Below are 26,240 nucleotides of genomic sequence, written 5' to 3'. Positions count from 1 at the left end.
AATGGCAATGTAATGGTAAATGAATTGTTGAGCTGAAAAAATGTACAAATTCTATTTTGGAGTATTTTGACAGTAAATATTGTCATATATTTGGGTTAGGTTTTACCAGTTACATTCGGTACTTAAAAAAGTTCCGGTGCTTAACCCTTTAATGCCAACAATATGAAGCAATTATCAGAGAATCCCAACATTTGAAAAATAAGGTTCTAATCAAACCTTTTTTTCAAATTTGTAAAAAGAAAAGTCAAAATGAATATGTGTAATAAGCGCTCAGATGTCTATAACCCTTGCTAAATCCTGTTTGTTTTTCTTATGGAACCTGCAGATGCATATGTTAACTTGCATCCATCATTTTTTTTTTTTTCAAAAAGAAATGTCAAAATTCTGAATTAGTCTCAAAATCATGAAATTTTAGTTGTATCAAATGTGATACATTTGGCAATATAGACCCCCTTATCCATTAAAAAAAATAGTAATAATAAAACACACCCACTCACGTGCAATGAATTAATGAATCAACCGATTAGATAAGATAGACAAGATAAGATTAACCTTAGATACTTTGTGCTGCCTTACTGTAATAATAATAATTATAGTAATAATAATTTATAGAGTGCTTTTACTGATGCTCAAAGACGCTTTACAGTTGAAACAAAGAAAAGGCTCACACAACGTGAGCAGTAGAAAAGAATAGAGAAAAGAATTACAAATTAAAAGCCAGTTAAAAGTTGAGTTTTTGACAATTTTTTGAATGTAGGAAGAACAGGTGTGGTTGGGTTTAGGGAGTGAGTTCCTATAGCTCTCGAATAGCAATATAAATAAATAAATAAAATAAATAAAAATAAAAAAACCAACAACGACAACAACAAAAAAATACTTTTTATCCTGTCCGGTCACCACCGGTTGCTTTGGTACCAGTACCAAATTGATACCGGACTTTAGGACACAAGTTTGGCACGCTGTCCTATCAGACTGAAGAGTCAGCGCCGTGCTCCTGTAAACACGTTTACTCTCTAAGCGTGTAATGGTCGGATGCAGTGGAAGGTAGACTCCAGAGAACAATTTGTGGAAAAATCCTATGACAAGCTGTAGTAGGTGCACTGGCGTGTTTGTAAAGTAGAGAGGGGATGACTGTTGAGCATTGCTTCCCCTCCAGGCTGCACAGATGCCCATTATACACCCTCATCATCTCCCATCTGTCCCTGCAGATGCCCCTGCTGGGTAAACTGGCAAATACTTTCCTCATGCTTACTCCAACACAGTGTCACCAAGAAAAGAGTGACTTTCAGCAATATGCTCACTATGCAATTGGCCACTATTACCATTCATTTAGTGTGAAATCATGTCAAGCACACATGCGCTCCCATATTAAATAGACGGAGCAAAATCCTAGAAAATATATTTTCAAGTAGATGGGACATGACATATTCATAGTTAGTTTTTTACTGCACAGAGAAGAAGAAAATATGGAGCCTGTCTACATTTTTTCTTTTTACACGCTATTGAAATGAAGCATACGATTCAGATAAGCAATACACGGATGGTATAATGCACGTAAGTCATTTGAAGCTCACACTAAAATACTTTACATACTATTCACAGTCTATGAAAGCATTGGAAATTCTTAGAAATGTCAGTTGGACTTCCTCCAGTCAAAAAGCAGGCTGAATATTACCCAAATGGCCTCCACATAAATCCTTTCCGGCCGACTGGCTTTGATGAAACTATTGTTCTTTTTCTGAAGCAAAGACAGCGCAGGTCATGGGAGCATGTGCATGTTGGACAGATCCTGCATGCATTTGGTCTTCATTAGCTAAAGCAGAGTTTAAGTAGAGTGAATGGAACTGACCTGAGCCTGCGTGGATGTCCATATTAGCAGTGCATGACAAGCCCCAGGTTGGGAAGGGAAGAGAAGAACAATGATATGAGCATTAGTTCACTACTTTGCAAAAATGGAGAATTTTGCCTCTCAAGTCTAGCTGAATTCAAATTTAAAATAGTATGTACTATTACTCAGTATGTTTAGAATGTCCTTAAATAAGTTTTGTCGTTGTTGTTGTTGTTTTTTTTTTTTTTGATTCCAATGATTAGCTTCACTATATAAAGATATACAGTACAGTCAACTGTCAAAATATATAGCAAAAATAAAGCGGGTTTTCACAAAGATGAAGAAGAATTATACAGAAAGACTGAGACTTAAGGATGACTACACCTCTATTATGTGCAGAACAGTAAAAAGGATCTTGTTTAATGGAGAGAAAACAAAAAAACTTTTCTGATGTGTAATAAGGGAGGAAAAAAGTGAATAAAAAGAAAATATTCCCTTGGAATAGGAGAAATAGCTGTTTAATAACAGCTGTTTTTAAATGCCTGTACTGTTCTAGCCAAGAATCTCAGATTGTCCCACCTGCTTGTCACACACTGGCTACCCAATTCAGTATGCGTGTATTTGGACGATGTACTGTAGGCTTTAACGGACCAAGAAAATTAAGCGAGCTTTGTATGTTTCTCAGGCGGAGAAAGGAGAAAGATAGTACAAGTTTGAACATTACAGTAACTATAAAGAGTGCAGGCCTATTCTTTATTCTTTTTACCTGTTTCTAGTGTATTAGCATTTATGGGCTGTACACATTGCATGACTGTTCAACACAATGGCTGTAATCATACAATCAAAAATGAAACAGTGTTTTTATGCAAGAACCCTAATTCAAGGGGTTTCATGCAACTGCTTTAAGTAACTACCAAGTTATGTAGTTAAATGAAAAAACGCCTAAATGATTTAAGATATAATAAACCAATGGAAAAAGTTAAGAAATTCCTATTCAAACTTTTTACAAGCAAAATGTGTAACCACCTTTTGTTTTCTTACATTAGCAATGTTAATTTTAAATATTTATTGTGATGTTGGAGGACCCTAGTGCGGCACATGGGCCTAACTGGCAATTGTACCCTACTGTTGTGCTCACGAGGGGTAACAGAGGGACTTTGCATCCCTTAAATAAGCAGAGAGGTCAGGCTAACGATTATGTGATTTTTCAACCAAGCACTCTCCAGCTATTTACAGACAACACTACTTATAGTCGTAGTGTCACTTCACCCACAAGTCTTTGCGCCTGCTTTGTTTTCTGACACGTGCACTTAAACTGGGTGTGGCTGATTAGCTCCGCTAGTACATTTAACTGTGTGTGTGTTCAACTCACTTAACTGACACCGATCGAGCGATCTTAACACTGCAAGTGTTAAAACAACACCCAAATTAACGCTAATAAAATCAAAAATAATTTACACCAAGAAAAAAAAAAAAAATCAATTCCACTCCATATTAAGCAATACTTTTTTGTGTTTAAGTACTCTCTCTTCCATAATTAATACAACAATGGATTCAGTAATGTGTAAAAACACAAAGCTAATGTGTAAATATAATAAAAAACAAATGTTTAAAATTTAAAATCAGGTTATGTATATATTAAGCAATGCTTATTCATAAGTGTTTTAATTGTTTCTCTTTCATGATAAATAAGACAATGGATTCAGTAATGTGTAAAAAACACAAAACTAATGTGTATATACATTGAAAATCACCTATTTAAAAGTTAAAATAGTGCATATGCATTTTTTTTTGTGTAAGCGGTATCATTTTGTTGTGTTTAAACATTATTCTCTCCATGATCAGAGGTCTAAAATATGCGCTATTTGCATAACTAAAAAACTTTGAACTTGAAGGTCATTTAGATTAGGTGATGTCTATTGCCTAAAATCGATCGAGGTGGTTTGGGATTAATTAAACAGAAGCAACCTAAAGGATGACACATTTATTAGAATTTCTGCTGCAGAGTTACAATGAATATTTAATTTCCATTGCTGGAAGAATATTTGTTCAGCTGTTATATTTATATAAGGTGGCTGCTTTAATGTGTCAAAAGCACAGTTTGGTAGACTGATTCCATGGTTCATTTTAGCTTGAATTACACTTCTGGCCAAAAGTATTGGCACCCCTGCAATTCTGTCAGATAATGTTCAATTTTTCCCAGAAAATAATTGCAATTACAAATGCTTTGTTAGTAAAATCTTCATTTATTTTGCTTGCAATGAAAAGAGATGGCCCGACAAAAGTATTGGCACCCTCAGCATAATAATTGGTAGCACAACCTTTAGACAAATTAACTGCGAACAACTGCTTCCGGTATCTATCGATGAGTTTCTTACAATGCTCTGTTGGAATCTTAAACCATTCTTTTTCAGCCAACTGCTCCAGGTCTTTGAGATTTGAAGGGTGCCTTCTCCAAACTGCCCTTTTCAGATCTTTCCACAGGTGTTCTATGGCATTCAGGTCTGGCCACTTTAGAAGTCTACAGTGCTTTCTCTAAAACCGTTTTCTAGTGCTTTTTGAAGTGTGTTTTGGGTCATTGTCCAGCTAGAAGACCCATGACCGCTGAGGGAGACCCAGCTTTCTCACACTGGGCCCTACATTATGCAGCAAAATTTCTTGGTAGTCTTCCGACTTCATAATATCATGTACATGGGCAAGCAGTCCAGTGCCAGAGGCAGCGAAGCAACCCCAAAACATTAGGGAACCTCCGCCATGTTTGACTGTGGAGACAGTGTTCATTTCTTTGAAGGCCTTGATTTTTTCCCCTGTAAACTCTATGTTGATACCTTTTCCCAAAAAGCCCTACATTTGACTCATCTGACCAGAGAACATTCTTCCGAAACATTTTTGGCTTTCTCAGGTAAGTTTTGGCGAACTCCAGCCTGGCTTTTTTATGTCTCTGGGTCAGAAGTGGGGTCTTCCTGGGTATCCTACTATAGTCCTTTTTCATTCAGACGCCGATAGATAGTATGAGTTGACACTGTTGTACCCTCGGACTGCAAGACAGCTTGAACTTGTTTCGATGTTAGTCGAGGTTCGTTATCCACCATCCACACAATCTTCTGTTAAAATCTCTCGTGAAGTTTTCTTTTCCGTCCACATCTAGGGACGATAGCCACAGTGCCATGGGCTTTACACTTATTGATGCGCACGGTAGACACAGGAACATTCAGGTCTTTCGAGACTGACTTGTAGCCTTGAGATTTCTCATGCATCCTCACAATTTTGCTTCTCAAGTCCTCAGACTGTTCTTTGGTCTTCTTTTTTTCCTCCATAATCAATGTGGTACACACAAGGACACAAGACAAAGGTTCAGTCAACTTTAATCCATTTTAACTGGCTGCAAGTGTAATTTAGTTATTGCCACCACTTGTTACGTGCCACAGGCAAGTCACAGTTGCTGTTAATTACACAACTTAGAGAGGCATCACATGATTTTTCAAAGGGTGACAATACTTATATCTGGCCCATTTTTGGAATTTTATATTTTTTTCCCCATGCTTTTTTGTGGTTTTTCATTGCTAGCAAAATAAATAAAGATATTATTACTAAAGCATTTGATAATTGCAATCATTTTTTGGGGAGAAATTGAGCATTATCTGACAGAATTGCAGGGGTGCCAATACTTTAGGCCAGCAGTGTATTTGTACTTTTTTATGTGTTTCACTGAACTGGATTTCAATTCAATTTACAAAAAAAACCAAAAAAAAAACTGGCATGCTATTAAGCAACACAATTGACCGTCATGTTCGGACTATTAAGTGGACCTGACTGGAAGCCTCAACCCTACAAATTGTATGAGAAAACAATATTGAATAATAAAGAAATTGCGCTGGACTAGAAACAGCAGGTTTCCCAGCATGGGGGAAAAAGGAGCGTCTTTATGTGCGAAAATTGTATATATTTATAGAGTATTTCATTTTTAAACTTTCTGAAAGAACGAGATCTGAAGACAATAAATTGTTTCTTCTATATTTTATCATTCACAGAGATGCTGAAATTGATTTAATTTACTTTTTTAACTGACAAGAAGCAACATAACCAAAATATCCTTTGATATGATGTGGTAGAGACTTTAAGTACAGTACAGCATAACAATAAATTCTGCTATTGAGTTACTGTTTCTATGACAACGATAACGAGGGAAAATGTTAAAAAAAACTATCCCAGATCATGAGACAGGACACTGTTTTGCAGAAATCTGAAAAGATTTCCAGAGTGGAAAACTTGACAAAGCTCCACCCTGATGTCACAATCTAAATGGTGGAACATGCAAAAATGAGTTTCCAGTCTCCAGCCCATAAAAAAATTTAAGCCAGCCCAGCTCAATAAAAAGCAGCCCAAATTACATACAACCTTCTTTACAAGTTATTATTTTCTTAAAAGTATCCCACATTTTATCAACCCGCCCAATGCTTTTCTCTCTCACTGCGAGTCTTTCAAAATAGCCCAATTTGGAGGGAATCCACTCAATCTGGGAACATTGTCTGCCTCCCATACTCCAGAACAGGAACAGAAGAATTACACACAGAAATCAAGTTTTCATGGTGCTGCCACCTGCACACTGGGCATGCAAGTTTAATACACTTTTGCATCTCCGTCTGCTCTCAGATTTCACCTTACAAAAAATAACAACAAGATAAAACTTTGCGTTTTGCTTCTGAGCTTTTCGGTCAAAACGTAGCCTAAGAAACTAGCATTTGTGTCGTCCTTCAATTCTAGGTCCTTGCCATTAAAAAACAGAGATACTGGCTGTTTCTTCTTAAAACTAAATAAGCTGAGCATTCTTAAAGAATCCCGAACAAAAACAGCACTGAATTTTGAAAAAACATTCAGAATGATTGAACCACAGCAATTGTGAAAATTCTGCACAGGCAATGAGAAAACACCATGTGTTCATCTGGCAGGGCTTTTGAAAACCACGGCACAACAGCTAACATGTCTGAAGTGACGAAATATGCAGGTGTGTTTAATGTGGCACCACTAAGCAGCTAACGAGCCTGACAACTTTTGTGAATTGTGGATCTTTTCCCAAGTCAATATTATTGAAGTAGCAAAACAAAAAGGTAACAAAGTGGTGTTGCAATGTTTAGCCTGTAAATTTGCTAAAAATGAGTACAATGCATAATAACTGTACCCTATTGTTCTGTGTGTTTATAATTGGAGTTATCGACAGTTGAGAGCTCATTAAGTATGATTCAAGCAATCTTGGATAATTTGCAAAAAGACAAAGATGACTTTTAAACTGCTGCAGTTGGTTGCGACAGCTGGGCAATGACTGAGCCCGGTGCTAAACTCTGAGAAATTCAATTATGTGAGGACGGTGCAACAAGCCAGAATGCATGAGCATATGTTTCAAGAGATTGTGTGCACTGTATATAAACAAAGTCATTAAAGATTAAACTTAGTCTGCTGATGCGTTGTATATTTGAGTGGTTATTAGTTTTATCAATGACAAGGACAGAATGCTAACTGTTCCAACATGATGCATTATCACCTGCTGATGTTAATATTTACCATTAATATTTAATGCTTGGATGACAGTAGCATTGAATGAGCAAAATACTATCATTCATATTCAATAAGTGAAACATTGTAATGTAGGGAACTCTAATTGGCAGCCATTGACGGCGCCACACCAAGGGCGTAGGCTTGCATAGAAACGGTAGATACAAAACACTCCCAACTTTTCAGGATGCTAAAATTGTCTCCACCAACTTTTAAGCAACCTTATTTGCATTATATAATGTGTTCGGTTATGTAGGTTATAGGTTTAGATTGTCTTTCCATATGTTGTAACGATAGAATTGACACTACAATTATTAAGTGTTATTTTCATTATTTTCAGACTTACATTGACCCTGTTTTCACTTGCTGAATGTGCCAGTCCATGTTTTTTCCCTCAGCCGCATGTTTGATTGGCTGATGACTTTACCCACCACCTCCACACACACACGCACACTCTAACAGTACAGAATTATGTGACATGTACACACTACCACTAGTGAATCCTAAAAATTTCCGGTTGGATAATCAACGTTCACTTTGTAGTGACAGGTGAAAAGACAGGATGGTTTCCATAAACTTCTTGCTTACATGTGCGGTTTGTTTTATCAAGTGTAAATATTGTCGTCAACCCCTTGCAAACACTCAGATGTGATTTGGGTCACTTCAAATAAACGGCAAAAAGAAAGGGATCTGTAATAGCTCATTGGCTACTATTGACAGCACCCATTAGGATTGAACGTCTACTAATTATACTCATTTGAATTAATCGCAGAAAGATGAAAGGAGCCATGTGATTGGATGAAAGAGTTTAGATGACATCGAAAACATGAGAAAATCCAAAAACATGACTGTTGAGTCGTTGAGGGTGCTGTGGTTGTGATTGTTTTCCACCAAATGGTTATTAAATAGTCTAATAAAATGTAATAAAACTGTACTTTACTGGGAAATCATAATAAATATAGTGAAAAATGATGGACAATATAAGGCCCAAACTGTATTACAATCATCATTTGGTAATCCCAAATTCAATTTTGCGTTGCCAATTATTTCCAGTGCACGTGTTCGTAATGCAATTTTTCTCTGTTCTGACTCTTTCCACAGAAACAATCATTTGAATAAATACATTGCTGTGAAATAGTAATCATCGCAGAACTCCGAGAATGTTTGATCAGTCGACATATGATGATTACAAAAACAGCAGAGGCATTCAATCTTATCCGATTGTGTTCTGATACTCAAACACACATCACAACTGTGTCGCGAAAATATCTTATATTTCGCAAAAGCAAATGTGAGGAGGATTAAAAGCTTTGCTATCGGGAAGACTGATCTTGGCTTCTAATTAGTTTGAGATGACCAAAATCAAAATACCAGGTATATGGGAAAAAGTATTGGTACAATAAAATTGCTTTGTAAATGACTTGGAAATTAAATAAGATTTTTACAGTAATCACTGTTATTACTTCAGTTTCAAAATACAGACACCTGCATAGACTGAAACTATATGCATGAACACATTAACAGTCATCCATAAATATCCATAAAGAAACATGTAAAATATCAGCTGGCTCACTTGGTGAAGCTATACATCGCATTCCTAGAGGCAGCTCAATTTTAGGTCCACCGTTGATCAAATGAGGTGGTTGTAAGACAGAGGCATGAGATATGCAATTGTGACAGGCCATAATTTGTTGGGTATGCCTGATGAGCTGTTTAACTTGTCAAAACATTTGCCTAGGCGGTCACGGTGCAAGAAAAACCTAGTCAGCTGTTATTATGCGGAGTAAACACAACTGACACTTTGAAATTGGAAATAGAGCAAATTTTTAGTGATACATAGTACGACAACTAGATCAAACATCGTTAAAGAAACTAATCTGAACAGGATTTGTCAAAAATTGGCATGATGGTATGACATGATTAAAAATCAGTCTAGATATTCAAAGCACACAAAAATACGACCGCCATACCGTATATACATCATTTTTATAGTTATTAGGGTGTGTGCTGGTCACAATTTTCTGGTCAATCACTGATTTTTGAAAAGCAAAACCGATTTTTGCCGAGCCCAATTTTATCTATTGAACACAGCATGTTGTGGGCTTTAATTTTGACACAATTTCTGTTAAAGTGGCATAGTACAAGAGGCTAAACTGTCTAAGATTGACGTAGGGGACATTTTGGGAGGCATTTAGTGTAACAATTGCTAATCTGGAGTTGCACACAGTCTGTCTAATCTTTAGTACTTTGTGTGTAAAGAATGCTGCGAAATCATTACAGGACACCTCAGATACCAATTCCTGAGGTACTGATGCTTGTGGGTTTGTCAGTTTGTCAACAACAGAAAATAGTGTGCGGGTATTGTTGGTGTTTCTACTAATGATCTCTGAAAAACATGACTGTCTAGCATTTTTCAGTTCCTGGTTGTATTTGCGAAGACTCTCTTTGTAAATATCATAAAAACTCAATTCAAACTATGCAGAATTGCACTTTCATTAAAAAAAAAAAAAAAAAAAAAATAGCCTTCAACGGTTTAAAAAAATGAATAAATGAGGATCTCACTACAACAAAAACAATTGCCTAACTTACATAGCAAAAGTCCGCTAGCTTAAATGCTATAAAATGCTGTTTTTTAACAATATTCTTAACAAATTTTTCAAACACATATTCCCGCAAAAAAAAAAAAAAAAAAAAAAAAAAAAAAAAAAACGTCTAAATATACCTATAAACTAAATTACAAATGCATAAAAACATTAGCTCAAACAAAAACTTACCTTATGTTGGTCTTAACAGGGAGCAGCTGGATTCAGCCATGTTAAAGGAGTTATGTCATATTCACTGTTTCCACTATAGGGCAGAGTATCCACCCAAATCAATAAAACTAAATGCAAACACTTTCAAAACAAACTATTACAATGCCACTCTAATTAAACGAATAACCAAAGCAGCAAAATTTGATTACGGACTACTTAAAAAAGTAATTTAATTACTGATTACTGATTACACCTCAAAAAAGTAATCTAGTTACTTTACTGATTACTTAATTATCAAAGTAACTAAGTTACTTTAAAAGTAACTTATCAGTTACTTTTTACCAATTTTTCTCCTTTTGCTGCCTCAACATAAAAATACCAGAAAAATTTCATCACGTGTAATTGAGTTTTTCACATAAGGCTTAATCTTTGAGTTAGCGGGGGTTTAATTAGTCGATGGAGTTGATTTCAACCACCATTGACTCGCCCTAGCTTAGCCATCCCGGAGCCTTAAAACTATCAAATAACTGACAAACTGCACGATATTTGTTTAAATAAAGTCCAACGACTACTTAAATCCCCACTAACTCCAAGATGAAGCCCAATGTAAAAAATTCTGAACTTCCCCTTTGAAATAAAGACCTAGCCATTAAAATGTTGTCTATAAAAGTTGTAAAGCAATAAAACAACAAAAAATTATGAAATTAACAAAAATCCTACAACGTACGGTTTTCATAATGGGTCAAAATCATTTTTCGAACAGATCATGTGACTAGCACCTTGAGACTATCCTTTGCTTTGCTTAGCCAAAACTACACCAGAGGAGGCAAGATGGATATTTAGAATTTCTTTAAACCTAACAAGGCTTTTTGTGCTGTCTAACAGCGAACTCTTGTGGTCGCTTTGCGACATGGTTTCTTGTTTTCTTGCCAGTTCAATATGGCTGCACGACGTCTCGGGCTGACGCCTACTTTGTAATGTTGTGCTTATATGATCCTTGGACAAGATTTGTCCGTAAGTATGGTTGTTGTAAAGAATGTACATATTATGTTAGTAAGCGAAATGTTCTATTTTTTGTATGAGACGGTTTTTGTTAATGTTTAGTGAACCTGTATAGTGTGCTAAGCTAACGTTGTTGCTAATGCAATGCTTGTGTACTTTTTTTTGTAATTTTACGACGGTCTAAAGAGGACAATGGTTTGAGGCCATTTTATTAATAAATCAGATGAAAAAGGAAGAAGTCTGATTATTAAGGCGTCGTTCACTAGCTGTCTAGCTTTGGAAAAAGTAGACGCTTCAGAGTGAGGACAGCATACAGTAGACAGATTTAAATGACAGTAGAGTGAAATGCCCACTACAGTCCTTATGTACCGTATGTTGAATGTATATATCCATCTTGTGTCTTATCTTTCCATTCCAACAATTTATTTTACAGAATATATCTATAATTTACAGAAAAATATGGCATATTTTATAGATGGTTTGAATTGCGATTAATTACGATTAATTAATTTTTAAGCTGTAATTAACTCGATAAAAAATTTTAATCGTTTATATATATATATATATATATATATATATATATATATATATATATATATATATATATATATATATACACATATAGATATAGATATACTGTACAGTATTGACCAAAAGTTTGGAGACACCTCAAAGGTGGATACTTTGAAGAATGTAGAATACAAAACCTGTTTTCAGTTATTTCACTTTTCTTGCCATTCCACATTTTCGTTCATAGTTTTGATGTCTTCAGTGAGAATTTACAATAGCAGTGAAAATATATAAAACGCAAAAATTATGAAGTTTGTCCAAAATTTGGACTTTCGTTTCAGTCTTCAACATGCTTCTCCCCCCAGTCCCACAAATGTAAAACTCCGCCTAGGATTACAAACTCTAACTATAAAATGTACATAATTACACATATTATAAAGGCTAGTTGCTGGCTGTCTCGTAACCTGTCGTCTTGTTTTGAGTTTTTTTTCGCAACGCGTTGGGCTGTAATTCCAAGTGCTTCCTTGTTGAATTGGATGTCGAGTATATAGCGGTCGACAGTCCATCTGAGCCAGCGCAGAGTTTGCAACGCACGGAGATATTTTTGTCATCTTTACTGGACGGATATGTGAAGTAATGGCTGTATCTCCAGTGAGCAAATGCAGCCGTTTGTTGTATCTCTCCGGCTCCTTTACTGTTAGCATCTTGATAGCCAGGCTATGTGGCAGACGGCGCGCATACAGCATGGTACTGCACGTGACCCGTTTTTTTCCGATGAGAAAATGTGAGATGTGATGTCACTCCCAAACTCAAATGCGGTATTTTCTATTCAAATGCTATTCGGACATGACAACAGTATTCTTCATTCTACATACAGTATGAGGCTAAAACAAAATAGTTACGCACAGTTACTGAGGAAACTAACTTTAATCAGATTACTGGCTTGGAAAAACTAACGCGTTAGATTGCTCGTTACTGAAAGAAAGTAATCAGATTACAGTAACTCTTTACTTAGTAACGCGTTACTGACAACACTGTTCACACATAAGTGTGGTACACAAACTTACTGCAATCGTGTCAAGAATACAGTAAGGCTGACAAGCCCTCGACTGAGCTTCAATGAGACATTTTTGACTTTTTATGCTGAATTTCTGCGTTCATGTGAACCAACTGTTTCATCACATATCTGGGAGGCTCTCTCCCATGGAGATTTGCCGTTGTGTGGGCAGCTGGACCTAAAGCACATTTCTCAATTGTTTTGCATAAAGGAGCGATGATTTTTGACTGTGCTTTGTAGGCAAGATCCACCATTGTCTTCAAAGTTTGATGTCACATCCAATACCCAATACTATATATAAAGTACTGTATACTGTATATACAATACAAAAATGACGGTGAAAATTCATGTTTTACTGCTGTGCAATGATGTGACTCAGTAATTACACACATTAGACCATCATGTCCTCTAACCCCCTATGAAACGATCTACTTTTTCCAATTTGTAACCCATTAGAGGAACACAGTTGAACAAGAGAGGAAGGCATTAGCTCTATGTTCCATAAGCATTTAATCCCTACAATAGTTTCTTTTGGTAATGACAAATTAAACTTCTTTTTCACATTGTTAGAGTTTTGCAATCAGATTTTTGGTCACTGAACTGCTTCACAGTTCAAATAAATGAGCTTTAACCACACATAATTCATCATCATTCATTACGATCAATATTTGCAATAAAAAGGAATGACATACAAGGTGAAAAATATCTTGTAGTATTTCCTTGTAACAACAAAATTTTTGTCAGCACTTCTGCATTCGGAAACTGTAATATTATTTCTAATTTTGCCTCATTTTGGTCGCTGAAGTGGTCGGCATATCAATCTACACCTCGTGTTAACACAGGCTCCACAGATTGTTAGAATTTTCTCCACGAACGATCAGTGAAGTGATAAAAACAAACACACAATCATTTAGGTGGATCTTTAGCTGCGAGCCACATCCAGTAGCTGGCCAAAACATTGCACTTCCAACCATATATATAGGCGCTTCCACAAGTTCACACAACAACACACAGCACAGAAAGTAGTGGAGCCTCATCTACAGTACGTCGTGCTGAACCCATTTTTGGAGATTTGGTGGGTTCCTTTGGTTTGATTTTGCAGTTTAACTACACTGTCAACAAACCGGAGGTCCGGAGCAGAAAATGTCAAAGATGGCGCCGCCTATTTTTCGCTCAGGAAACTTCATCTAACTTGGTGATTTATTTGGGTTAATGGGTAACACTTTATTTGACAGCAGCGTCATAAGACTGTCATAGGACCGTCATAATTATGACATGACACTGTCATCAGCATATATGAATGCTTATGACAGTTGTCATTAAGTGTCATCCGGCAAATTTTGTCACTAACTGCATTTATGTCAAGATCAGATCTTTTATGTCCATTCAAAAGTGTATTTGCTGGATGACACGAAATGAAATCTTTCATAGGCATTCATTGATGCTCATGACAGTGTCATGTTATAATTATGACAGCCTTATGACAGTCTTATGACGCCGCTGTCAAATAAAGTGTTATCGGTTAATATCTTTTGGAATAAATGCCCATAATACAGTGAGGACAGCTGCGACTTATAGTTCGTTGCCGCTTATCTATGGACAAGTGCCATTTTTGTGTCAAATTTGGTGGGTGGTGGCTTATAGCCAGGTGCGCCATATACTCCGAAAACTACAGTACCAGTGTCAGCAAAATTAATGACAAATTATTGTGAGGTCGTGATGCCAAATTAATCAAAACATACTTTTAAATTACCATAAAATACACACGTTGCAGTTTGATATGTTTTAAGTTGCAGGGGAAAACAGCTCATTATACAAACCTGAACAACAGCAAACAGTCGAATTTGGAAACTCTAAATCATAACTTTTATATTCTCAATAAACCATCTGTTGAAATCGATGAACTTAATAAGCACATTTTTTTGATATTTAAAGCGACATTTGAAGGAAATGCTTTCCTATTCAACAACTGCAGTCAACAGGGTTATCAAAGCTGCAAATTGAGTTTCGATCAAAAATACATGTCAACACAACAACAATTCCGCACGTATGTACTAACTTCTCCTGAAATATTCATATCTATTCATGGAGACATGCTGGGATGAGGTGGATGACCTTGTGGAGAATATACATTAAGTTTGTCAGTATAACACATACTAAGCCGATGAATGACTAATTAGAATAAGGAGAGAATTCACAGAGAAGTCTTAGTCTCCTTTAGCTCAATATGTCAAGACATTTTACACCCAAATAGAAACCTACCTCAAACTCAGTGTGGGGAAAAAAATAAAACTCAAAATTTCAAGCTCATCAAAATGCAGAAAACAGATGATCGTTTGAATTATTAATTAAACCGTATTGAACCTGCACTCACTGTTTATCACAGGTGACATTTTGGCTGAAAACTCTCTATAGTTCTGTTGTCAGCAGTCCAATATTTCAAGGAACTCTATCACATTACACACCTGAGCATGAAGACAAAGCAAAATCTCCCATGTGTATGGAGCAGTAAGTATTGTACAATACCCGCCATTAGTTGACATTTATATATACACTATAAAGCAAACCTAACGTAACTTCCAATAATTAGACTTTGAGGTTGGACCCAGCTGTGCAAGCCTCATTCATGATGTATGAGCTGTCATGAAACTCAATCGAGGATGATCAAAAAGCCATGTCCAATTTTTTATTTAAAGCTTCAAAACAAGGGAGATGATGTGATTACAAACAGATTTTGACGCGATACCAGCAGTTGATGACTACATTCTAACACATGGGTGCACAGCAACCCCCTATTAAAGACCATCCCATGTCATTTCACTATTGTAGAAATACTGGAGCAAAACAGCAGGTGATATAATAAGATGAATATGATCATTATCACAGCCACACCAGTGCATAGGTTGTTTTAATGACAACAAATCTTTTCCCACCCTTAGCTTCATCATCAGTCTCTTCTTGAACGGATATTTCTCAAGCACCATGTAAACACAATGGAAAATGACCAAATATCTCCAGAGGCACGAACAGAAGGTAATACACTGAAGATGTGCAACTCTATATTTTAAATTGTATGTGCACTGTTAAAACTAATTTAAATAATGCGGGGGCACAGGTATTGAACCGTGATATAGAACAGGATGTGTTTTTGGCTTGTTCTATGCTGTACTCTACACATACATGGACTCACACCTACACATTTGCCAAGTGAGATATTTGTTTTCTTCTTTTACTTTGTATGGGATGGATGAATACTGTATGTAAATAATATTCCAAAAGTTGAACAGCTGAAAAAACTTCTCAGATGGGCAAATGCTTATTGCCCATGACTAGAGGCTTTAAGTGCACACATTATGTTCACTGATTTCCATACTTGCCCACGAATGGCTCGCATAACACTTACAAATAATGCTCATATTTAACAACCTTCCATTTGTGTTCAGTATCACCCACTGTTTTAAAATGCTTAAAGGTACAAGGCCTTTATCAATATGAAAAAAAAAAAAAAAAAGAATTATACCTACGTACCTGAAGTGTAACCGCAGATGGCGGAAAACACAGACAAGACTGAAAAAGCAGTTTCTTTTCCTGCACCCCTCTTTAAAATAAACTGCTGTATTTTAAGCTAAAACAACTGTTCTGTTTAAATCAGGGCTAAAACCGCTTTTGTTTAGCACTGCATATCCATAACTGGCTATATATTTCAATCTACCTGCTTTCTATTCCTCTTGTGCTTATCTCCATTGCTGGTTTCAATTACTAATATTATTAGTAGTTTTTGTTATATTTTTGTTTTATTTTTATTTATTTATTTATTTATTTATTTTTATTCTATTTGTGATTAAATGCGATCTTTTGTCTTGGTTTTTACGTTGTATTGATTTAAATGTGATTTTTATGATCTTCATGTGCTGTAAAGCACTTTGAATTGCCTTGTGTTGAATTGTGCTATATACAGTAAATAAATTTGCCTTGCCTTGCCTTGCCTTGTGTTAGGTTTTGTGTTTGTTTTCTCCTAGTGTGACTTGTCCCTGTGATTGCCCATTGATTTCACCTGATGTGCCTTCTCCTAGACTATCCTCCTGTGCTCACCTGTTCCTTGTTGTCTCGTTACCCCTTGTCTGCTTGTGTGTATATAAGCTCCCATTTTCTGTTCACTCCTTGTTGCGTCATTGTCTATGTCTATGTCCGTCTTCACCAAAGTCAAGTCCGTTCCACGCCCTCGTGTACCAGTCCCTCTGCTTAAGTAAGTTTTGTTTGAACATTGCCTTTTGAGCCATAGCCCTTTTGTTTGTACTTTGTGATTTTGTTAGTTATCATTAAAAGTTTTTTTTTTAGTTCACTGCCACCTGCCACGCTGCATTTTTTGTTTCCCTGCATTTGGGTCCATACAACCTGCCTGCCTGCTCATTCCTGACAGAATGACGCAACCAATCCTGGACCCAGCGGGAAAGATTCATTTTCGGCCACCGCGCCGACACACTCAAACCACCCACAGACCACAACACATTTTTTTGGATTCTGATTTTTCAGACTTTGAGGAGGATCACAATTTATATGACCTCCTCTATTCTGATTCTGACTCCGACCCAGATTTTTTTCCCATGCCCTTTTCTTCACCCTCTCAGTTTTTTTCAGGCCTCCCTCATTCCATACCACCCAGTCTGTCCAAGAACCCTGTCCAAAAGCCTCGGCGATCTCGTCCACGCCGACGTCGTGGGCACGTCTTGACGGCTCGGCTTCCCGAGGCTCCCCGCAGTCAAGTTCCTCCCGCGCCGGTTCCCCGCAGTCAAGTTCCTCCCGCGCCGGCTCCCCGCAGTCAAGTTCCTCCCGCGCCGGCTCCCCGCAGACAAGTTCCTCCCGCGCCGGCTCCCCGCAGACAAGTTCCTCCCGCGCCGGCTCCCCGCAGACAAGTTCCTCCCACGCCGGCTCCCCGCAGTCAAGTTCCTCCCGCGCCGGCTCCCCGCAGTCAAGTGGCTCCCGCGCCGGCTCCCCGCAGTCAAGTGGCTCCCGCGCCGGCTCCCCGCAGTCAAGTGCCACCCGCGCCGACTCCCCGCAGTCAAGTGGCTCCCGCGCCGACTCCCCGCAGTCAAGTGCCACCCGCGCCGACTCCCCGCAGTCAAGTGCCACCAGCGCCGACTCCCCGCAGTCAAGTGCCACCCGCGCCGACTCCCCGCAGTCAAGTGCCACCAGCGCCGACTCCCCGCAGTCAAGTGCCACCAGCGCCGACTCCCCGCAGTCAAGTGCCACCCGCACCGACTCCCCGCAGTCAAGTGCCACCCGCACCGACTCCTGCGACTTTGCTGCTGTTCCGCCAGCAGACTCCTGCGACTTTGCTGCTGTTCCGCCAGCAGACTCCTGCGACTCCGCTGCTGTTCCGCCAGCAGTCTCCTGCGACTCCGCTGCTGTTCCGCCAGCAGACGACTCCGCTGCTGTCCCGCCAGCAGACGACTCCGCTGCTGTCCCGCCAGCAGACGACTCCGCTGCTGTCCCGCCAGCAGACTCCTGCGACTCCGCTGCTGTCCCGCCAGCAGACGACTCCGCTGCTGTCCCGCCAGCAGACTCCTGCGACTCCGCTGCTGTCCCGCCAGCAGACGACACCGCTGCTGTCCCGCCAGCAGACGACACCGCTGCTGTCCCGCCAGCAGACGACACCGCTGCTGTCCCGCCAGCAGACGCCGAAGTTCCTGGCCCTCGCCCCGACGATGCTGCTCCCCGCTTCTTGCCACGGCTTGGCGGCATGAAGGACCGAGCACTGCCTCGTCTGGGACGCCCACCTGATCGGCCCGTGCGGTCGCCCAACGTCTGGCGCCCTGGACGCCCTCCAGATCGACCCTTGCGGTCAACCCATGTCTGGCGTCCTGGACGCCCGCCTGACTGGCCCTGACGGGCTGGTGTTGCTCCCTCGCCCGAGCAACCTTCTGACTTTTTGTTTCTTCAGGACGTCTGGGATCCGTCCCTTGAGGGGGGGTATTGTTAGGTTTTGTGTTTGTTTTCTCCTAGTGTGACTTGTCCCTGTGATTGCCCATTGATTTCACCTGATGTGCCTTCTCCTAGACTATCCTCCTGTGCTCACCTGTTCCTTGTTGTCTCGTTACCCCTTGTCTGCTTGTGTGTATATAAGCTCCCATTTTCTGTTCACTCCTTGTTGCGTCATTGTCTATGTCTATGTCCGTCTTCACCAAAGTCAAGTCCGTTCCACGCCCTCGTGTACCAGTCCCTCTGCTTAAGTAAGTTTTGTTTGAACATTGCCTTTTGAGCCATAGCCCTTTTGTTTGTACTTTGTGATTTTGTTAGTTATCATTAAAAGGTTTTTTTTTAGTTCACTGCCACCTGCCTCGCTGCATTTTTTGTTTCCCTGCATTTGGGTCCATACAACCTGCCTGCCTGCTCATTCCTGACACCTTGTTCTGTTTGATAGAACAATATGTCTATATGCTGCCATGGCGGATTAATGGTGCATTAAGCCCCTAAACTATTTTTAATTTGTCCGTTTTACCCTCGAAACCCCCGTTTAAAGACGTCGCGCAACTGCTTTTGTTTTAACCATGCCATAAAAAGAGGGTAAGTAATTATATTTATTATTCAAAATGTCTGTCATTTTTAGCTTAGAATCATTAATTGATGTTTAATATTTCATTTGAAAAAAATAAAAATAAATAAATAAATAAGTATCGCAAGGTAAGTACGCGATAATATCTCATTAAAATCATGGCTTCTTTAATTATGCTCTCGCGTGCTCTCACCTCCAGTTAGGGTATTGTTGTTAAAATGTTTTCTTACCCCAGAAAATTGAGATTTTAAGCTTTCCAATGATGTATCACACATGCATATAGGACACATTTGAAATTTGGCCAAAATGGGGGTCTCAGAGAGGAACTTCAAGTCACCTGAGTGTTTTCCGCCATAAATATATATATATGTGTGTGTGTGTGTGTGTGTGTACAGTATATGGCTGAAAACACTCAGGTGACTTTGAAGTTCCACTCTGAGACCCCCAATTTGGCCAAATTTGAAGATTGTCCCATATGCATGTGTGATACGTCATTGGAAAGCTTAAAATCTCAATTTTCTGGGGGAGGAAATTTTTTTGAAAAGGACGGCATTTTTTAAAAAGAAAAAAAAAAAAAAAACCTACACCCTAACTCGAGGTGAGAGCATGAGAGGGCATAATTGAAGGCACCGTGATTATAACGAGATATTATAGCCTACTTATATTGTTTGGATCCAAAAACTCCATGTAGCATGTCGCACCGAGTGTCAAGACACAGCTGTGAATGGCTATAGCCGGACTTTTTGGTGATTTTACGGGTGAAACACGGTAATATAACAAGGGTCAAGAAGTGGTCGAGATTTTTTTTTTCAATTTTCTTTGTGTGTATCGATTATTTATCATCTAAAATATCAGGGAAAATGCAACAGGAACAAAATAAAAAATACAATTAAGCGATAGTCACTGACTATTTACTGACACTATTTTTTTATTGTGACGTAATTTGTCTAAAAGTTTAAAATATGCGAGGGAATAATTTTATAAATTTTCAAACTATGACTATGATAATAGACATTTTGAATAATAAATATAATTACTTACCTTCTTTTTATGGCTGGGTTGAAACAAAAGCGGTTGTATGGTGTCTGTAAACGGGGGTCTCCAGGGTAAAACAGACAAATTAAAAATAGTTCGGGGGCTTAATGCGCCATGAATCTGCTTTTTCAGCCTTGTCTGTGTTTTCCGCCATATACTATACATACACATATGTAAAAAATAGCAAGTATTTCTAGGCCGTGGTTGCCCTTCATAAAGGCAGACATTTCATCAATGCTACTTTTTATGCCAATCAAATGCAAGTAAGACAGATTGCCCGCCCATCCTTATGACATCATTAATACTCATTATCACATGCACCATCTGTGTGTATGTGGGTTGGTATAACTGACGTAACAAAATGGCTGTTCTCGTAAAGGGTGTCATTTTTTTGTGTTTAAATATTATTTTCTTCCTTATGAAATGTATAAGAAAATTGTCAATTGTATAATTAAATACATTGAGCTGCTGTATCTGCTTGGTGTTCCAAAACAGAAATTTGGTTGTCCTAATCTCCACTATTTTACTTGCTTGCTCTAAAGTTCTTTAATAAAATAAGCCAATGGCTGCCATTGGTGGATATAGACATCCAATCCATTTTGACTGGCCTCTAGCAGTCAAAATGGATTGGACATCCTTGACTATCAATGGCCGAGAATATGTTAAGACTTGTTCATCCTGATAATTATTATAGCAATATGTTAACCCTCCATCTTGGTTGTCTTACTGACATTCTAAACTCTCAATCAGCAAACTATGATTTCTGCCCTGAACTGCACGACCCACAAACATGTCAGTAAATGTGGAGGTGACACATTCAGTCTTTCCCCCATCATTTTTGCTCACTCAAGCAGGGAGCAATAGAATGAAATGCTCTGTAGTGTAAATTTCATCTCTGTCAAGGCAGTCTCCTTTAGCCCTGATGGAGGGGAACCATCTGCTGGGGGGAATTTCACCATATTTGGTCGAGAGTTCAATTGGCATGAGCGTGGAAATTAAGGGCTGAGTCATTTATGACTTAAATATAACAATATTAGTAATAATTAAAAACTCGTCAGCGCTCACACTACTAACATAGCATCACAACATAGACACTTGTTGTCTTTGTGCTGTAGAACCACAGGAACGTGAAGCAATTCCAAACAAGGAGTCTTACTTTACTACCAAAGGGATGAATTTATCCAGCAAGCGTAGAGCTTACAGTATATTAGCTTTTTTATCCACAACTGTGACAGATGTAACTTTTTACGATGACCATTCGGTAACATTAGCAGCAATTCCCGCTTTAACCCCGGGATAAATCTGTGAGGGCCTTGGCAACAATGGCCACCAGTTTAAGTGGCCAGGGTTATTCCAGGGCATTACAACCGAGGCCATAAAGCCCTTGTTAGCGGGTACTTAACCATCTGTACACAAATCTCTTTTTGCGAGCAGTGCCTCATCTCCATACTGACCTCGACAAACTACACTGTCCTTTCAAAACCAGTGAAGCACAATCGTAGCATACATAAAACACATATCCCTTTTTAACCATGACGTACTAAGACATGGGTGGGTCAAAGTCACAAGTAAAGATGAGCCTAGTCCCTAGTTCACTGAAAGCTATACACTGTAAAAAAAAAAAAAAAAAAAAAGTAAAATGCATGAAAAATATCAACAGCTTTGTTTACCAGAATTATACCGACAAAGGAAAATAAAAACTGTTAAACCATAAAGTTCACATAAATGTATCCATATTGTATGGTGCTTCAGTAACCGTTAGTTACGGCAGATTTTTGTAAATTGTTAAAAGTAAAAATCATGGTATAAAAAATTATATTGATATGTAAGCGGTCTTGATGCTGATGACGTCACAGCTTTCAGTGTCTCGTTGTCCCAGTCCCTCTCCAACTTGATTTTTAACATACATACAGTGTATCACAAAAGTGAGTACACCCCTCGCATTTCTGTAGATATTTAAGTATATCTTTTCATGGGATAACGCTGACAAAATGACACTTTGACACAATGAAAAGTAGTCTGTGTGCAGCTTTTATAATAAAGTTAATTTAGTCTCCCTTCAAAATAACTCAAACTATAGCCATTAATATCTAAACGCTTGGCAACAAAACTGAGTACACCCCTTTGAAAAAATGTACATCCCTACATGTTCAAATTGAGTACTGCTTGTAATTTTCCCTCCAAAATGTCATGTGACTCGTTACAGGAGTGCTGTCAGCATTGCTGCAGAGATTGAAGAGGTGGGGGGTCAGCCTGTTAGTGCTCAGACCATACGGCGCAATCTACATCAAATTGGTGTGCATGGCTGTCACCCCAGGAGGAAGCCTCTTCTGAAGACGTTACACAAGAAAGCCCACAAACAGTTTGCTGAAGACATGTCAACAAAGCACATGGATTACTGGAACCATGTCCTATGGTCTGACGAGACGGGGCGGGATAATTTTAGCTCTTTTAAAGCTCTTTTATATAAGCTACACACAAATTACTTTTCATTGTGTCAAAGTGTTATTTTCTCTGTGTTGTCCCATGAAATTATTTACTTAACTCATTTGCTCCCAAAAACGTATTAATACATTCCATTTTTAATTGCTTCAGTGTCACAAAAACATATTTATATGTCTTTGCGTTTTTTTGACAAGAGGCATCTATAGGTTCCGATCTATCTAAGATACAATGCACAAAGCTCAAAACCCATTTTAAAGCAATAAAACTGGCCACTGGAGGTCACTAGCGCATTTGGTAAGAACTCATCTCGGGCTAAGAAAGGAAGTGAGGAAAAATAGTCAGGAAACCTAAGTTGGAGGGATCTTGTGAAGACGTGTGAGAATTTGAGAAAAATGTGGAGAAAGAGTGGGGAAAAAAGGCCAACGACACTGGAGGAGTGTTTTGAAAAGAAAACTGAACCATTGTCAAAGAAGGATTCAAAAAAATCTATTTTGATGAGACAGACGGTGACGTCCACAACAGCGTCAGGTTCTACATGCGTTCTGCGGAGCTCACGTTGCGTTACTCCTTAGCCCGAAGTTGAAACCAACGATGAAGATGATGAAAAAAGTGAGACCGCTCTTGATCCGGACTCATCAGAGGGAGCCACCTCATTCAACCGGGAGCAGCCAAGAGCCTTCCCCGTTGTTATGTGCGAAAATAGTTCAACAGTTCATTTGTTTAGTTATGTGTAAATAAATTGTTACTTTGCAATCAAAAGCTCTATTTGTCTTGTTGTCTGGTATTTTGTAGAACGGAAAACATTATTCAGATGTTTGGGATGTCACATAAGCGAAAAATAGCTGCGTTAAAGTCAAAGTTATGTTTGAAATGTATGCTTTCACAAAAAGCTCAATTTCTCTGTTTTTTCATCAGAAATTTGAAAATTGCTCAAACTAAGCTATTTTCTAATGCCGATTTCTAAAGATGGAAAAAGATAAGAACTTACTTTTTTTCTGCTGAAAGAAGAGAGTCTAATCTTTCTTTTAGTGGGTTCCATGTTTATATAGCAGTAGAACAGAATTTTCTGTGGGCCTTGCAAAATCAGTCAAAATCCAGTAAAACGGCCGGGAGCGAAGGGGCTAGCTCCGGTGAAAATGGCTGGGAGCGAGTGAATGAGTTAAATATCTGCAGAAATGCGAGGGGTATACTCACTTTTGTGACACACTGTACGTACTTTTAATACTCATTTGCTGCATAACAGCAGGTAAAATGTTGTTCTTTTTACGATAGTTGCTATTAATTTCACAGTATCCTTTTTTAAGGATTTTTATTTTTATTTATTTATTTATTTATTTTTGCACAATTCTGGCATCCATAACAGCTGGGATTTTTTTCATTTCAGGGAGTGGTGAGCAAGTGTCGGTCCTACTACTGTAAACATTTGAAGAACATCCAGATTTCAAAGTTTTCAAGGGACGCGCTTCGTCCCCTATTATCATCAAACTCGAAAATAGTGTCTTATTCATTGAATGAACAAGTACTCTTATGGTGCGTTATAAGAACATGCAGCAAAACGCATTTCCCAGCCTATCCTGCTTTTTAACCAATGAGCTGACAGAACAATGACAATACCAAATCCCACTCGTCTCATTGGTCGAGGTACTGTCGCTAACGGAAGGCAACATAATGGTGTAGAAGATGAGAAGTTTCAGAGTAAAAAGCATGTTCAAAATGATGATCATTTGTTTTCTCGTTCTTTTCTGTGTACTCAATTTTTCTGTGTACTCCATCTTCACTAATTGTATAATATTTTTGTGATCTGTCAAATTCATTATATTTGGAGTGATCATGTAGAAAAAATGTTATTGCTGAGGGCACACACCTGACTTGTAACAAAAAACAAAAAATAAAACTTCACCTGAGAGTTTACCTGAGAGTGTTTGCATAGGAAAAAAAACCCCAGCCAAAAACATATGCACACACACACATAAAGGCTCAGGACCTTAAGCATTAAATTATTCAATTTTAAATCTAGCAGGAAATATTCAATTGAAATATATTTTACATTAAAAGTACATTATTATTGTTTTTCCATGTACTCAGATGACTCAAATATATACCTAATAAATTCCGTTTTGAATAAAATTTATTACATCATAATTAAAAAAAAAAAATGAACTTTTCACATATCAAAAAAAAATAAAAAATTAAAGGTTATTCGGCCGACCGGCCCTACCAATGAGGTGTCCCTTATTTTGTTTTCAGCGAGTTGGCAACCCTAGGCACCACACCAATCCTAATATACGAGAACACGTCTTATCTACAGATTACATTGTGTATTGCAAATGGCCTGAGTATAATTTGACTTCTAGTGGAGCAATAAAAATCACATGTGTAATGGTGGTGAACATGAGTGGACTGTAAGTGCAAATTGCCCTCATTTGCATTCAATAAAAGACGAGCGTGCAGAACATTGCGGATGGGTGATGGGTTAACTATTGTTGCCACATCTCCATAAAATGTGAAATGCATTCTTCAATTGCCTATACTGTCCTAAAAACGACTCATAATTGATTTGAACATTGCAGTTATGAAAAACCCGTTATCTGAGATTGATTGCTGTCCACAATTTCCATCCACAATGAGTTTCTCTGCAATGTTGTTGGTCTTACCTGGTTCTTTAGATCCAGTTTAGGGCATGGACGTCCTCCATTAAAAGCCTTCTCCCTCAGCCACTTGGACCTGACCTTCAGCCCACCTCCACATGATGTACTGCAGGCAGACCAAGTGGACCAGTCACTGAGCTTACAGTCCAGGGGACATGGGATATGGCACTCCTCCACCATGTAGCCTGGAATGGAACGTTGGCAGACAGGAGAAAGAGGTTGGACTCACACTTGGGTGACAGCTTCATTATGGGTCACATGAATAATTTCACACACTGGCCTGTGCACTGCCACACTTGCTCGCTGTGACCAAGAACTAATTATCGGACTAATGAGTGGTTTTCCTGCACAGCTGTGCCAGCGCAGCATTGTGAAACTTTCTCTAGCTTTTAAAACTCCCTACAACTCTAACACAAGCTACACTGTAAAAAAGAAACAGTTAAAAACCTTGTTAAATTCAGCAGTAGTTGCCAGAATTTTGTTGTTTAAAAACAGAATAAACATAAAAGGTTTAGTGTCAGATTAACGACAAACTACCCTAAAAAGAACTTTAACTGGTGTTTTACAGCAGATGACTGTAAAATGTACAGTATGTATCTGTAACTGGTTTGATGATGGTGGGGACATCACTGCGCTCCCTTTCTGATTCCCCCTCTCCAACCAAGGTTTAAATTAGAGTTTTACTTTTTTGTGGGGGGCACATTTTGACACTGTTCGTGTTCAATCCTCGGTTCAAGCTCAGTCGTTGTTGAAGCTTTAAAAGCTTAGGTTTAAATAAATTTTAAATATTTATATTGTCTCCTCAGGTGTAGTCTTGGTTAAGCAAAGCAAATGACTGTCTCTAAGGTGCTAGTCATAT

At 38.4% G+C, this 26,240-nt stretch overlaps 1 protein-coding gene across 2 annotated transcripts in view; it reads right to left on the bottom strand.

Moving 5' to 3' along the window:
• The window catches only part of thsd7ba (thrombospondin, type I, domain containing 7Ba), a 364,521-nt gene that overhangs the window by 55,812 nt on the left and 282,469 nt on the right, over window positions 1-26,240 (bottom strand). For both annotated transcript variants that reach the window (XM_057851598.1, XM_057851599.1), the window contains exon 17: window positions 25,388-25,566. In XM_057851598.1, the coding sequence (XP_057707581.1) occupies window positions 25,388-25,566 (179 nt within the window). The remainder of the gene's footprint in view (window positions 1-25,387; window positions 25,567-26,240) is intronic.

The sequence above is a fragment of the Corythoichthys intestinalis genome, chromosome 12 (genome assembly GCF_030265065.1).
Source record: "Corythoichthys intestinalis isolate RoL2023-P3 chromosome 12, ASM3026506v1, whole genome shotgun sequence".
Taxonomy (NCBI): Eukaryota; Metazoa; Chordata; class Actinopteri; order Syngnathiformes; family Syngnathidae; genus Corythoichthys; species Corythoichthys intestinalis.
The sequence above is the reverse complement of the archived record's forward strand: the minus strand, read 5'-3'. Positions and strand labels throughout refer to the sequence as shown.